Here is a 15,358-nt window from a genome sequence, read left to right as displayed (position 1 = left end):
TCAGTGTCCCAGAACTAAGTCAGCTCTCTGTGCTACAGCTCACTCCTCCCTCCGGAGCTGAACCCCACCAGCCAGGCCTGGACTTGGAGTCACCCCTGGGTATGTGACATGGCACAGCTGCCCAGTGGAACAGGTGAGCCAGCCTGGGCCCTCTCTCTTATGGTCTGGGCTGGATGGAGACTCCTCCTGAGTGGGCATCTGGGGAGCAGAAGGCCTTCAGGGCATGTGGCCATCACACAGCCTTTTGCTCTGCCGTCCTGCTTGGAGAAACCCACACAAGTATTGGCATGCACAGGTGCCCCCACGTGTGTGCACATGCGTGTGTTAGACTCAGAGACTCAAGCGCAGAGGCACGCGCCTACACACACTCACACGCGAGTCTCAGCTGAGTGGGCGGTCAGGAGCTGTTCCTTTAGTTCGGCTTTCAGAATTGCTGTGGAGGGGGCGGCATGCCAGCGACCCTGAAGAACCCTAAAAGGCTTTTAATAGAAACCCTACTTGCTTGATAACTGCTTCCCTGGAAGAGAAGAAGAGGGTGAACGCTGATGGAGCCTAAAGCTCAAGCACCTGGGCCCCGAAGGACTGGCCACCCAGGGACGAGGCGGACTGCAAAGGGGGAAGATGAAGACACCCCCTTCGCCCACCTCCTTCCTTCTTCCCTTCCCTCCCTCTTCCGCATTTCCTTCTGCCCCGGTTAGGGCGGAACCTTACTCAGGAGCCTGAGGACGATGCTTCCCTGACTTGGGCGCCTTCACCTAGAGCCCCATCACTTGGCAGGTCCCCAGTCTATCCCTAGAGGATGCTCTCCTCTTCCTCGCAGTCCACCCGCGAGTTGGCTGGCCCTTTAAAGCAGCGGCCCCCGGCCCAGTTATTGTCTCTCCTCGCAGCCAATCGGCGGCACCGTTGGGGGCGGGGGATCCGGCCTTCCGATTGGTCGCTGCGCGCCCCTCCCCGCCCCGCCCGGGATCCCAGGAGCTGTCCGGCCGCCTCGGTGCTGATCCCGCCGCCGCCCAGGGGCCGCGAGCCGCGCCGCGAGGCCACTATGAGCGGGGGCGTCTACGGCGGAGGTGAGCGAGCGTCGGGCTGCAGGCTGCGCGGCCCGGCGCTGTCTCGAACCCGCGCGACGCAGAGCTTCGGGCACCCCCGGGCTTGGCATCTCGGCGCCCGAGCGGGTGCAGCCCGGGCTAGGATCTGGCACCGCCGTCCCGCGCACGCCGAGCCCCGCGCCCCGCCGCCCAGCCCACCTCTGCCCGGCCCCGTCCTGGCCTGGCCAGCAGAACACCGTGGCCCCAGCCAGGCCGCGGGCTCCGAAGGCTCAGGACCCGCCTGCCGCCACTGAGGCCAGACTGGGGGGCTCTGATCCCTCCTCGGGGCTGGGGGACGTCCCTCACACTCCTCTCTCCCCGCACAGATGAGGTGGGGGCGCTGGTCTTTGACATCGGCTCCTTCTCGGTCCGCGCTGGCTACGCCGGGGAGGACTGTCCCAAGGTGAGCTAGCCAGCACCGTCCCGGCTCCTCGGGGTTCTGGACTGCCTCCCACTCAACCCCCGTGCCACCTGGGGTGCGCCCAGCCCAGAGAGAAGAGTCGCGGGACGTTGGAACAAACCCAGGGCCAGGCTGAGGGCCCTGCCAGGGGCCGGCTGGGCTGGAAGTTGATCTCTGTCCCTGCTTCCGCCCCTTCCAGGCTGACTTCCCCACCACCGTGGGCCTGCTGGCCGCCGAGGAGGGGGGCGGGCTGGAGCTGGAGGGGGAGAAAGAGAAGAAAGGGAAGATCTTCCATATCGACACCAACGCCCTGCACGTGCCCCGGGATGGGGCGGAGGTCATGTCGCCCCTCAAGAATGGCATGAGTAAGGGACCCCCACCACCTCCTGACACACACCCCATTGCTAGGCACACAGCATCACATACCAGGGGCCCCCTCTTGGCTTCCAGCAGCCGCCTGGCTCCCAGCCCAGGGCCTGCCAGGTTCCCGGGAAGGGGGGCTGGCTCCTGAAGGTGGTCTTACTCCTGGTTCCCTGCACTTGGCCTCCCTCCTTGCTCTCCTTCTGTCTCCACCCTGCCTGCCCGCCCTCATCTCTCCACGCCGCTCTCCTGGCCTTAGTCGAGGACTGGGAGTGCTTCCGCGCCATCCTGGACCACACATACAGCAAACACGTCAAGTCTGAGCCAAACCTGCACCCAGTGCTCATGTCTGAGGCCCCGGTAAGTGCCTCACCCAGCCCTGGGTCAGCTCTGGGCTTGGGTCCATCCTTTCTCGCACCCCCCCATCAAACTGCTGCCATCAACCATGCCCCTGGCTTTTCACACATCTCTATACTCTGCATCCACCTTGTCTCCTAGACTTCGTCTCATCCCTCCAGCCAATCATCCTTTGCTTTTTTGTTTTTTGGCTTTTTGAGTCATACCCAGAGGTGCTCAGGGATTACTCCTGGCTCTGCACTCAGGAATTACTCCTGGCGGTGCTCGGAGGACCATATGGGATGCTGGGGGTCGAACCCGGGTCGACCATGTACAAGGCACAACACCCTCTCCACTGTGCTATCACTTTGGCCCCAGCACAACCATCCTTGCATAAACCATTTTTCCCCAAGTCCTTTTAATCTTATTATTATTTGGTTTGGAGGCTACATCCAGCAGTGCTCAGGGGTTACTCCTGGCTCTGTGCTCAGAAATTACTCCTGGCAGGCTCAGGGGACCATATGAGGTGCCAGGTATTGAACCCAGATCAGCCACATGCAGGGCAAGTGCCCTAAATACTATACTATCACTCTGCCCCAAGTCCTTTTTAAACTGTTATTAATTTATTTGTTTATTGGTGCTGAGAATCTAACTCAGAACTTCATGCATGGAAAGCTGTGTCCTCAGACCCTTGACTTCTTAAGTTAATACTTTAGTTATTTACGTATACTTGATTTCTTTTTAAAAGTATTTTTAAAAAACTCATCATACCCCCTTCTTTCCATTTATTTGCTTCTCTCTCTCTCTCTCACTCTTCCTCCTGCTTTCTCTGGAAGTACTGAGGGTTCAATTCAAGGTCTCAAGTTTAAAAACCAAAGATTGTTACCACTAAGCCACATCTCTTTTTTTTTCTTTTTTTTGGGGGTCACACCTGGCATTGCACAGGGGTTACTCCTGGCTCTGCACTCAGGAGTACTCCTGGCGGTGCTCAGAGGATCATATGGGATGCTGGGAATTGAACCTGGGTTGGCCACGTGCAAGGCAAACGCCCTACCCGCTGTGCTATCGTTCCAGCCCCTAAGCCACATCTCTTTTAGATTTTCTTTTTTGTTCTTTCCTACCCTACCTCTAAATTTCACACTTAGCTTGCTCCTTGTGGAAATTTTTAGGTATTATAGATTTTCCAATAAAAATGTAAAATGATAAATTAGTATTAGAAAAAAATATAAGAAACTATGGCAAATGAGCATGTATCTTATTTTCCTATTGAAAATAAATTAGCAACTGTATTTTATTTTTATTTTAAATATTTGTTTTTTGTGTTTGGGTCACACCCGGCAATGATCAGGGGTTACTCTTGGCTCTGCACTCAGGAATTACTCCTGGCAGTCCTTGGCGAACCATATGGGATGCTGGGGATTGAGCCTATGTCAGCTGCATGTAAGACAAGCAACCTACCCTCTGTACTATCTCTCTGACCCGCTCCTGCATTTTTAATCCCAGGGGTTCCTTTTTTTGCATGAATTTTCCTCTTTATTTTATGTTTTCTTTAGTTGCCCATGGCCGGCCCAGGTTTGATTCCTCCATCCCTCTCGGAGAGCCCGGCAAGCTACCGAGAGTATCCTGCCCGCATGGCAGAGCCTGGCAAGCTACCTGTGGTGTATTTGATATGCCAAAAACAGTAACAACTCTCACCATAAAGACGTTACTGATGCCTGCTCGAGCAAATTGATGAACAACAGGACAACAGTGCGACAGTGCTACAGTGCTTCTTTAGTTGCCAGGACCACCCCCAGTGGTGTTGGGGGCTGGGGGTTGGCAGTGCAGTATTGTGGATCATTTGTGAACCTTGCACATAGAGGTTGTGCTAGCCGACCTCCTGAGTCACACAACCCCAGCCCAGATTTTCTTTTCTTTTTTTTTTTAAGCACATCCTAGTCTGTGAACTCACAAAGGATATCATTGACTTTGATTTTGTCTTTAAAAGTTTCCATATCTCTGAAAAACAGCGTAATTTCTGTTCTGACAAGTTGCCTTTATTCTGCCCCCTCAGGAGTCTCTCTGTCTGTCTCTTTTGGCTGCTTTTGTGTATGTGTGGGGACCCGGCAGCCCGTTGGAAGCTGTGTGGTGTGGCAGCTTGTGGCCCGTCTTTGTTCTGGGCTGATGTCCTGGGGTGTTTTACTGGCATCCTCTGAGAATGGAAACTTTCAGTCTTTTGTGTAATCCACAGGGAGACTTCTACCTGGGAGACAGGACTAGTTTCTGGACACAAATAAGGGAACAGGGAACAGGGCTGGTGTCTCCACCTTCCCTGTCATAGAGTCACCCAACTCCCCTGTGTCAGCAACTGTCCTGCCCGCGCAGAGACCCTCAACCCCCTCTCTCAGGGAAGCAAACTTCCTTTCTTCAATGGGGGATGGGGGGGTCATGGAAATGGAGAATGTGGTGTGTGTCTTGAATAACTAATTGGAGCAGCTTGAAACCCTCTTATTTTAGTTCTCCCTTCACCTCAACCTCCAGGAAGACCTGAAACGACCAATTGCTCACCCCTCTGCGGAGCCTCCACCCTGGGCTCAGGAGGCGGTGCTCTTGTGCGAGCTCATTCTCATGGCACCCACTTCTCTGGTTTCCGGCCTCCAAAGAACCTTGCTGTTTTCTCCTTTCTTATTCTTCCCAGTCCTGGGGGATATATTCCTCTCCTCTTCGCCTCTTGCAGTTCCATAGCATGCAATGAACACTTTAATGTGAATAATCCAGGGACATTTGGTATACTCTCTCTGCTCTACTTCCCAAACATGTCCATCATCCCAGAGGCAACTGCACTTTCTTTCAGCTGCTTCTCTCCCTCTCCCCTGCCTCCAGCCTGGGAAGTCACCAATCTGTGTTCTGGCCCTGTGGATGTACCTGTCTGGATTTTTCCTCGAAGTTCAATCATGCTTCATGGGACTTTCATTTAATAAACTTTTTTTTTCTTTTTGGGTCACACCCAGCAATGCTCAGGGGTTACTCCTGGCTCTGCACTCAGGAATTATTCCTGGCAGTCCTAGGGGGGTTGCATATGGGATGCCAAAGATCATACCCCGCACGCTGTGTGCCAAGCAAATGCCCTACCCGATTTACTATCATGCTGCCCCCCAGTAAACTGTTTTTAAGAGCCATTCATTTCATGCCATGATTTGTACTTAATTACTATGCCAGCATAACTGTCCATCGGATAGGCATACCACAATCAAATTTTCTTCCTTTATCCACTGATGTTCTTTATTTTGTTCCCACTTTTGGCGATTGTAGATAATACTGCTATCAGTCATTTGGGGAGTTTTTTTCTTTTCTTGGTGTCATATTGGTTTATAAGTTTTATATCTTTGGTTTGGGTTTTGGAGCCATTCCCAGCAGCGCTCAGAAGCTTTACCAGCTCTGTGCTTAGGGATTTCTGCTTGAAGAGCTCAGGGGACCATACTGTGCCAAGGAATGAACTCAGTATTCCCATGTGCAAAGCACACCTCCGCCTCAGGCTGTCTCTCTGGCCCCATGACTGTATATGTTTGTTGTTGTTTGATTAGGAGCCACATCAGTAGTGCTCAGGGCTTACTCTTGGCTGTGTGCTCAGGGACCACTCCTGGCAGGCTTGGGGGATCAGATGAAGGGCGAGATTGAGCCTGGATCAGCCACATGCAAGGCAAGAGTTCTGCCTGCTATATTATTACTCCAGCCCCAAGACTATTTATGTTTCAGGGGTACAGTTTCCACATCTCACAGTACCTCTCACCCACTATCCATCCACCAAAATTTCTTGGACTCCATCCTGAGTTCTTTCAAGAGTATAACTGGGCGTGCAATAACAGAGTATTTAAAAATGCAATAAAAGAGTATAACTGAGCCATGTTAATTCTATGCAGAACTTTTTTGTTTATTTGTTTGGGGGCCACATCCAGCAATGCTCAGGGGTTACTCCTGGCTCTGCACTCAGGAATCACCAGTCCTGGAGGGCTCGGGGGATCATATGGGGTGCCAGGGTTTGAACCTGAGTCAGCTGCATGCAAAGCAAGTGCCCTCCCTGCTGTTCTATTGCTCCGGCCCCACTGTTGCTGTACTTTCTGAGGAACTGTGCCCTGTTTCTCTCAACAGCCAAGAACTATTTACTTTCCCAACATTTTAATTCACACATTCTTTCCAACACTTGTTATCTTGGGTTTTTGTGTGTGTGTGTTGGGGGGGGGTGCTCTGATTCTCGGCAATATTCAGCCAATCACCAAGGATTCAGTGATCAGGCCTGACACTACTAGGGTTCACGGGGGTGATTATGGTGATGCTCAGGAGACCACGTGGTGATGGGTTTGAGCTTGGGTCTCAGCCAGGCGCAATCCCCTGGCCACTGGCCTATCTCCACAGCCCCTCTGTTTTGTTTTTTAATCATCATTTCCCAAGTGAGTCTAAAGAGGTGTCTCATTTGAGCTTTTTATTTTCTTTTTTTTTGGGGGGGTGTCACACCTGGTGATGCACAGGGGTTACTCCTGACTTTGCACTCAGGAATTACTCCTGGAGGTGCTCAGGGGACCATATGAGATGCTGGGAATCGAACCCGGGTTGGCCGCATGCAAGGCAAACACCGTACTCACTGTGCTATTGCTCCAGCCCCTCATTTGAGCTTTGATTTGCAACTCCTTGGTAGCTAGTGATTTTTCCCCTTTGTTTTGGTGACCATACCCAGAGATGTTCAGGGTTTACTCCTAGTTTTGCATTAGGAATTACTCCTGGCAGTGCTGGGGTCAAACCCAGGTTGACTGTGTGTAAGTCCAGTGCCTTACCTGCTATACTATCACTCCAACCCCTTATAGCTATTGATTTTTTTTTACATTTAAAAGAATTTTTATAAAGTGGTTCACAATATTTGATTACATTTAATATTCGAACACCAAGTCCACCACCATTATACCTTCTCACTATCATGTTTTGGATGCTTCCATTCCGAACCCCAATCCCTGCCCTAGAGAAGAACCAAAATAATTTATTTCATATTGTTTATTATGAAAAACCATTGAAAATGCTCCAAATAAGTTTCCTTAGAGGAAAGAGTGTGAAGATTGTTGTATTTCACCCAGGGGCCATTAAGCCCTTCTATAAGAAATCACTAATATGTTGTTAAATATATGTGTGTGTGTGTGTGTGTATCACTGTATCACTGTCATTCCGTTGCTCACCTATTTGCTCAAGCAGGCACCAGTAACATCTCCATTGTGAGACTTGTTACTGTTTTTGGCATATCAAATATGCCATGGGTAGCTTGTGAGGCTCTGCTGTGTGGGCGAGATACTCTTGGTAGCTTGCCGGGCTTTCCGAGAGGGGTGGAGGAACCAAACCTGGGTTGGCTACGTGCAAGGCAAATGCCCTACTGCTGTGCTATTGCTCCAGCCCTCATACACACACACATATATATATATTCATATATATAAGGCTCCAGCCCTCACATATATGTATATATGCATATATTGTATATTATATATGTATATATGAGTACTACACCACATTTACATAGTGCATACACATATATATGTGTGTATGTATATATATATGTGTGTGTATATACATATATATACACACATATTTCCCTCTAAGATTGGTTGCAGCCACATTTGCGGCTGCGCAGTTCAGAAATACATTCACTTCTGGGTGAGGCGCTGCTCGAGTGTGTGGAGAGCAACCATGTGCATGGTGGCGGTTGAGTTCTAGAAGTTTTTGGCTGTGAGGCTGGGTACCTTGGGGCAGGAGGGGTCTCACCCACCCCCTGCGGAGCGTCCCAAATGAAACATCCTGGCGTGGAGTCTGTGGCATGGTTATGATATGAGTCGTGTTATGTTCCCTTCCGGGAGAGAAGGACATGTGACTCTGGATCGTGGCCGATGATGAAATTATCTGGCAGAAATTAGAAGTGACTTATGGGCGTGACTGCTGAGTTGCTGGAAACGGGAGACAGGCGTGTTGACTTTCATGGGTTTCTGTCTTTTTGGGAACAGGGATTGAACCCAGAACCTCATTCCTGCAAAAGTATTGTTTCTACCACTGCTCTGCTTTACTGAGCCCCAGATTTATTTATCTTTGGTGTGTGTGTGTGTGTGTGTGTGTGTGTGTGTGTGTGTATGTGTTTGCCATGTCCAACAGTGCTCAGGGGATGCTCCAGGAATGGAGCTTAGGGGTTGCTTCCTAAAGTATCACAGGGGGTGGGCCCGAGTGATGGTACAGTACGGAGGGCATTTGCCTTGCATACAGCTGACCAGGGGGCATCCCATAGGGTCACCCTAGCACGGCCAGTAGTAGTAGTTTCTAGTGCAGAGCCAGGGTTAACTTCTGAGCACCACTGGGTGTAACCCAAAACCAAAATAAATAAATAAATAAAGTGTTGGTGGACCCACATGGTGTTAGGGATCAGCCCAGGCCTCCTGCATATCCAGCCCAGGCTCTAGCCCTTGAGCTATCTCCCCACCCCCACAGGCCTTGGCCCCCAGGCTTATGTTTTGTTAAGTTGCCTTGCAATTTTGCTGGAATCTTCGAGGGAATAAAACTTGACATTGTGGGTTGAAGCATTAGTACAGTGGGTAGGGTCTTGCATGCTGCCCACCCAGGTTCGATCCCTGGCACCCCATATGGTCCCCTGAGCACCACCGGGGGTGATTCCTGAGCACAGAGCCAGGAGTAAGCCCTAAGCACCAGTGGCCGTGACCCCAACCAAACCCTCGATATTGTGTTCAGTTCTCCATATTACCCAGAAACCCTCTTCCTCAGTTTGCTTAATTCTGGGGTGATCAGAAAAGGGAAGGAAGATGGGAGGAGCCTGGGATGTGTCTGTATTATCTAATAAAGAGCACTGGGCCCGGAATCACAGAATTGGATTAGACCCAGCTCTGCAGAGAGCTTGTAGGCCACCTGAGGCAACCCACTCTCCCGTGGAGTTTGTTTCTGCAGCTATATCAGGATGGGGACCTTTCACCTCCAACACGGGTACCGCATGCAGGGGGGCCCAGCCTCCATGAGTGGGACTCAGAGGTCATAGATCTGGGATGTGGATGAGTATCGCTGGGGCTCCCCCTTCCTGAATGCTGTCCTCTCGCACTTTCTCCCCAGTGGAACACCCGGGCCAAGAGGGAGAAGCTGACGGAGCTGATGTTCGAGCAATACAACATTCCTGCCTTCTTCCTGTGCAAGACAGCGGTGCTCACTGCGTATCCTCTGGGGCCAGACGTGCTGCCTGGGTGGAGACAGGGTGGAGGGCCTGGTGTCCTAACGGGGGCTGGGCCTGATTCTAGGGAGATAAAGACGCTAGGGGCTGGGGCTGGAGTGATAGGACAAGTAGGGCACTTGCCTCACTTGCAGCTGATCCAGATTCAATCCCTGGCATCCCATGTGGTCTCTGGAGCCCTCCGGGGGTGATCCCTGAGTGCAGAGCCAGGAGAAAGTCCTGAGCACTGCCGGGTGTGGCCAAGAAAACAAAAATTAAAAGCAGCATTGGGGCCAGAGTGATAGTATAGTGGAGCTTGCCTTGCATGCCGCAGACCCGGGCTCAATCCTCGGCATCCCACATGGTCCTCTGAGCACAGCCAGGAGTAATTTCTGAATGCAGAGCTGGGAGTAACCCTTGAGTACCATCAGGTGTGACCCCCAAACAAAACAAAAGAAGAGTGTTCTGGAGGAATATACCTCCGTGATTCAGAAGGCCTCTGGGATGGGGTCGAGATGGGGGCACACCAGCAGCCTTTTCTCATTCCTTGAATTAGGCTGAGTTGACAGGATGGGACAGGCAGAGAGCAGAGCTGGGGCTGGGGGAAGAGGGAGGGGTGTCCAGTTCCGAGGCCTCCTGTCCCCATCTGCTCGGGTACAGCATAGACTCGAATGACAGGTGGCCCATGGGACTGAGAATGAGAGGAAAGAGAAGGAGGGTGGGGCTCAGCCCCCCCAGCCCCCAGCCCCGCCCGTGCCTCCGTGCTGTCCCCCGTCTCTTTGACCTTCGTCCCTCACGTCAGCTTTGCAAACGGCCGCTCCACCGGCCTGGTACTGGACAGCGGCGCCACACACACCACGGCCATCCCCGTGCACGACGGCTACGTGCTGCAGCAAGGTGGGGCCTCCGTGGGGGCTGTGAGGGGCCTGTGCAGATCAGGCCCCGACCTGCCCCCTCCTTCCAGGCATCGTCAAGTCGCCCCTGGCTGGGGACTTCATCTCCATGCAGTGCCGGGAGCTCTTTCAGGAGATGGCCATAGAGATCATCCCGCCCTACATGATCGCGGCCAAGGTGGGGCCCCTCGCACGGACCCCGGTGGGGAGGGAAGCCAGGCCCCCAGAGAATGCTGAGGCTCGTGTCACCCTCTCAGCATCCGGGCTGGACAGATGGACGCAACCAGGGCACTTAGCCAGCCGCTAGAGACATGTGACACCGCAGGTGGGCTCAGCTCCGACTGGAGGCTGCCTTGCCCATAGGGTCTGTGCGACCTCGAGCAGGGACCAGGGCTGGAAGTGCCTCAGATGATAGACTGCTTGTATCTGCTGGCACCCTGGCACCCAGGCCCCGCGGGGTGTGGGCTTGGGGGGCCCTGCCTCCTAGGGGTTCTGCCCACCCAGGCCCCCACCTGAGCTTCTCAGATCGGCAGTGTCAACTGCTGTTGGACCCCATGGACATGCCCATCCACATTTGGGGTGCAGACCCTGTCCCCCCATCTCTCTCTCGTCCCGGGGAAGGGCCCCAGTGCCGGCAAGTGCCGGGGGTCTCGAGGATGGTGCTCACAGTCTGTGCCCCCACAGGAGCCTGTACGGGAGGGTGCCCCCCCAAACTGGAAGAAGAAGGAGAAGCTCCCGCAGGTCTCCAAGTCCTGGCATAACTACATGTGCAACGTGAGCCCCGGAGTGGTCCCCAAGCCTGCCCCTCCCGCTCCTCCCCGGGGGCCTTGAGCAGGGGTGGGTTGGGGTGCTGAGCTCAGCCCCCCGCCCGGTTCTCAGGAGGTGATCCAGGACTTCCAGGCCTCTGTGTTGCAGGTGTCTGACTCCCCCTACGACGAGCAGTGAGTGGGGCCCGCAGGGGGTGGAGGGACCCGGGGCTGTCTGCTCCCCTGGGAGCACCGGGGGCAGAGTCTCTCCTCCCCGTGCAGGGTGGCGGCTCAGATGCCCACGGTGCACTATGAGATGCCCAACGGGTACAACACGGACTATGGTGCCGAGCGGCTGCGCATCCCCGAGGGCCTGTTTGACCCCTCCAATGTCAAGGTCAGGGGCCGGAAGGGCTGGGGCAGGACCTCCGGGGTTGTGGGAGGAGGGTCCCCGAGCAGGGCACAGAATGTCCCAGCCTGACCCCTGTCTCTGCAGGGGCTGTCCGGAAACACCATGCTGGGTGTGGGCCACGTGGTGACCACCAGCATTGGCATGTGTGACATCGACATCCGCCCGGTGAGAGGCTCCTGCGCTGCGCCCCCCCACCTGGGAGCGGTTCCCCCCTCACTGCCTTGGGGGCAGTTCCCACAGCTCCCCCTGCTCCCCACAGTTGCCCCTGTCCCCACACGGCTTCTCCCTCCCTGCCTCAGTGGCAGCTTCCACAGCTCCCAGCTTCACATCTCCCCCCTCACCGCTTCCCCCCTTCTTGCCCCAGGGGCGGATCCCACGGCTCCCCCCCCTCCCCTTCCCACAGCTCACCCCCTCCCTGCCCCAGGGCCTGTATGGCAGCGTCATTGTCACGGGCGGGAACACGCTGCTTCAGGGATTCACCGACAGACTCAACCGGGAGCTTTCACAGAAGACCCCACCGGTAGGAGACCCGCGGGGCCCAGGGCCACCCTCCTCCCAGTGTCCAGCTGCCTGGTCGGCCCTGAGGACCCCATGTGCACCCACCTCTCTCCCCAGAGCATGCGGCTGAAGCTGATCGCCAGCAACAGCACAATGGAGCGCAAATTCAGCCCCTGGATCGGGGGCTCCATCCTGGCCTCGCTGGTGAGTGACAGGGTCACCCCCAGGCACTCCTCTGCTGCTGAGGTGGGGTGAGAAGTGAGCCGAGTTGGCCTGGGACGAGATGGGACCCCACTCTCCCCAGCAGAGGGAGACCCTGAAGTGTGAGCTGACAATGGCTCAGGTATGTTGGGCTCAACTTCAGGGGGCACCGTGGGCACCAGGAGGCATGCAGACCCAGAGAGAGCAGAGTAGGGGGGGACGGGAGTGAGAAGAAGGACAGGTTGGCTCCACGCGGGCATCTGGAAGGGAACAGATGGCTGACACAGTCCAGCCTCCATGAGCAACCGACAGGCCAGAGCCAGTTCATCCCCAATTTCCCATGACCGCGTACCTTCGGGTTCCTTCAAGGGAGACCACATCTAAGGGAGGGACTGGACCGGCAGAGATGGCAGGACAGCTCTGGGACACAGCAAACGAGGTGCTGGGATGGTGGGGTGCGCCCAGCCAGACCTCAGGCAGCGAGCAGGCCAGGCATGTGAGTCAAAGACCTACGACAGGGGCTGGAGCGATAGCACAGCAGGGAGGGCGTTTGTCTTGCATGTGGCTAACCTGGGTTCGATTTCCAGCATCCCTTATGGTCCCCTGAGCACCACCAGGAGTGACTCCTGAGTGCAGAGCCTGGAGTGACCCCTGTGCATCGCTGGGTGTGACCTAAAAAGAAAAAAGAAAAAGGACGTAGGACTTTCCCAAGCTGTAGAGGGGTTGGGAAGGATGTGGCCCAGTTTGCAGAATCTGGTCACAGCTTGACCAGCTCTGTCCAACAGGAAGGAGGCACATCATCGTTTCAAATGTTCCAGTAACGTGGGCCAGAGTGATAGGACAATGTGCAGGGCCATCGCCTTGTGTGCTCCTGACCCGGGTTTGATCTCTGCCATTCCATACTTTCCTGAGCACCTGCAGGAGTGATGCCTGAGTGCAGAGCCAGAAGTAAGCCCTACGCATTGCCAGGTGTGGCCCTCCCAAAATAAAACAGAAAAAAAAAATCCACAAATGCTCCAGTAACTTAAAAAATGTCTAAGCAGGGGCGGGGGAGATAGTGTAGCAGAGAGGGTGCTTGCCTTGCACCTGGGTTTGATTCTGTCATCCCATGTGGTCCCCCGAGCACTGCCAGAAATAATTCCTAAGTGCAGAGCCAGGAGTAACCCCTGAACATCACTGGGTGTGATCACCCCTCCAATAAAAAGTCCAATGAAACAGGGAATGAAGTTTGAGGACTACATATTTGGGATATGCGGTGCTCGGGACACCCAGAAGCCCTTCCCGATGACTCTTGGTCCTCTGAGCCAGCAGTTCAGTGCAAGAGCTGGAGGATGCAGAGCCAATTGGGCCCTGGAGCCTGGGGTGACCCAACTAGCTTTTGTAGTGCTGGGGATTGAACTGGAATCAGTCACATGCAAAGCAAGCGCCTTAGCTCACAATTTATTTCTCTGCCCTGTCCCAAGACTTTACTCCAGTATAGTCACAATATTAACCTTTCATATGATCCATATAAACAGTGTTGTTTTTTGGGGAGTGCACACCCAACAATGCTCAGGGGTTACTCCTTGCTCTGAACTCAGGGATTACTCCTGGTGGCACTTCTGGGGCCCTATGCGGTGCCAGGATCTCACCTGGGTCAGCCTGTGCGAGGCAAGCACCTAACCCACTAGATTATTGCTCGGGCCCCAAATTGACAAGCTGACACTCTTTTGACTGACCTCAGTCTTTATTTTTATTTATTTATTTATTTTGCTTTTTGGGTAACACCCAGTGATTCTCAAGGGTTACTCCTGGCTCTGCGCTCAGGAATTACTCCTGGCAGTATTTGGGGGACCATACGGGATGCTGGGGATTGAACCTGGGTCGGCTGGGTGCAAAGCAAATGCCCTACCACTGTACTGTCACTCCGGCCCTGACCTCAGTCTTTAGTCTCAGGGGTACGGTGCACCCAAGGCGCATCTCATTCTGTACTAGGCAATTAACTACATGTCGCAAGTGGTCACTGGTGGGCCAGCAGAAGCGAAGACAGTGACCGAGGCCTCAGCAGAGTCCGTCTGGGGCAGGTTTTCTCAGGGGGGAAGACGACGGTGAATACTCTCAACTGTGGGCAAGCTGAGTGGGAGGTTCAGAGGACCCCCTGGAAGAGGTGTCAGAATCTGGAACCCTCCCCTGTGGGACCAGGGAAGAAAGAGAACTGGGGAGAGGCTGGCAGGCAGAAATTACCCAGAGGCCGTGTGCTGGACAGTCCAGAATGGTGAGCGCTGAGCCAGGGGCTGACAAGTCTCAGGCTAGGAGAACAGAAGGCATGAGTGTCTGCAGGGTGTGAAGTTACTGTGACCAAAGGTGAGGCTATGAGAGACACAAGGTGAGAGAGGCCAGCGCAGTGACAGGGTACCATGAGGAACACTGTGCAGGGAGTGGGTCAGGGGACCCGGGGGTGGTGGTCTGGGGTCCAGAGCTCCACGCCAGCCTCTGGGATGGGATCCAAATTCACCCATCCCCACTGCATGGCCCCTAGAGCAGGGTTAGCCCTGTGACCCCAAAGTCCCACCAGCTGGCGGGTGTGTGTGTGTGTGTGTGTGTGTGTACATCTTATAATTGGGGTGGAGGGCAGAAAAGAGCATGTTCCAGGGCAGACTACACACCGGCACCCGGATTAGCCTCTGAATATAGAGCAGGGGTGTGCCTGCGAGGGAGAGGGGCCAGGAGGAACCTTGGGGGTCAAGTCTGCAGGGGTGCATGCGGGGAGGCCCCACAGCGACATTTCCACCAACAGGGCACTTTCCAGCAAATGTGGATCTCGAAGCAGGAGTATGAGGAGGGCGGGAAGCAGTGCGTGGAGCGGAAGTGCCCCTGAGGGCGCCCCCTCCCCACCGGCCCGCCTCCAGCGACCGGGGAAGGGACAGGAATGGGGGTGCCGGCTTCCCCCCCAAACTCAGCTCCAGGATCCCGCCCCCTCCCCCACCACTCCCCTACACCGCGCGTCCCCGTATTTATTTTTCAAGCCCCATCCGCTCGTCTTCTTAGATTGTGATGTTTCTGGGTTGAAAGAGTAAAAATGTTTTGAGAAAATGTCAGTCTGGCCTCTTTGAAAGCGGGGAGTGGGGGGCAGGGGTCTGGAGGAAGATGAGGGAGGGTCAGGCCGACGTGATGATTCAAGCTGAATCCGAGAGGATGCCCCGCGCGGCCCCAGGCAGAGCTTTGTAAAGCAGCT

General features: G+C 54.5%; 1 protein-coding gene across 1 annotated transcript; it reads left to right on the top strand.

Moving 5' to 3' along the window:
- Nucleotides 1–915: 915 nt before the first annotated feature.
- ACTL6B (actin like 6B) lies at nucleotides 916–15,221 on the top strand. The gene is made up of 14 exons (XM_004617309.2): nucleotides 916–1,067; nucleotides 1,412–1,488; nucleotides 1,685–1,850; nucleotides 2,105–2,205; nucleotides 9,301–9,398; nucleotides 10,197–10,291; nucleotides 10,359–10,465; nucleotides 10,972–11,061; nucleotides 11,167–11,228; nucleotides 11,316–11,430; nucleotides 11,530–11,610; nucleotides 11,870–11,965; nucleotides 12,061–12,147; nucleotides 14,921–15,221. The coding sequence occupies exons 1-14, from the start codon at nucleotides 1,043–1,045 to the stop codon at nucleotides 14,999–15,001; spliced, it is 1,281 nt and encodes a 426-aa protein (XP_004617366.1). The 5' UTR covers nucleotides 916–1,042; the 3' UTR covers nucleotides 15,002–15,221.
- Nucleotides 15,222–15,358: the final 137 nt, after the last annotated feature.

Source organism: Sorex araneus, chromosome 4 (genome assembly GCF_027595985.1).
Source record: "Sorex araneus isolate mSorAra2 chromosome 4, mSorAra2.pri, whole genome shotgun sequence".
Classification (NCBI taxonomy): domain Eukaryota; kingdom Metazoa; phylum Chordata; class Mammalia; order Eulipotyphla; family Soricidae; genus Sorex; species Sorex araneus.
This window is presented reverse-complemented; position numbering and strand designations above follow the sequence as displayed.

Excerpts from the sequence above, each read along its gene's own strand:
- ACTL6B (XM_004617309.2), top strand. The coding sequence starts at position 1,043 with ATGAGCGGGGGCGTCTACGGCGGAG. Across the intron at positions 9,399-10,196 it reads AAGACAGCGGTGCTCACTGC|CTTTGCAAACGGCCGCTCCA; the intron begins GTATCCTCTGGG and ends CCCTCACGTCAG. Across the intron at positions 11,229-11,315 it reads GACTCCCCCTACGACGAGCA|GGTGGCGGCTCAGATGCCCA; the intron begins GTGAGTGGGGCC and ends CTCCCCGTGCAG.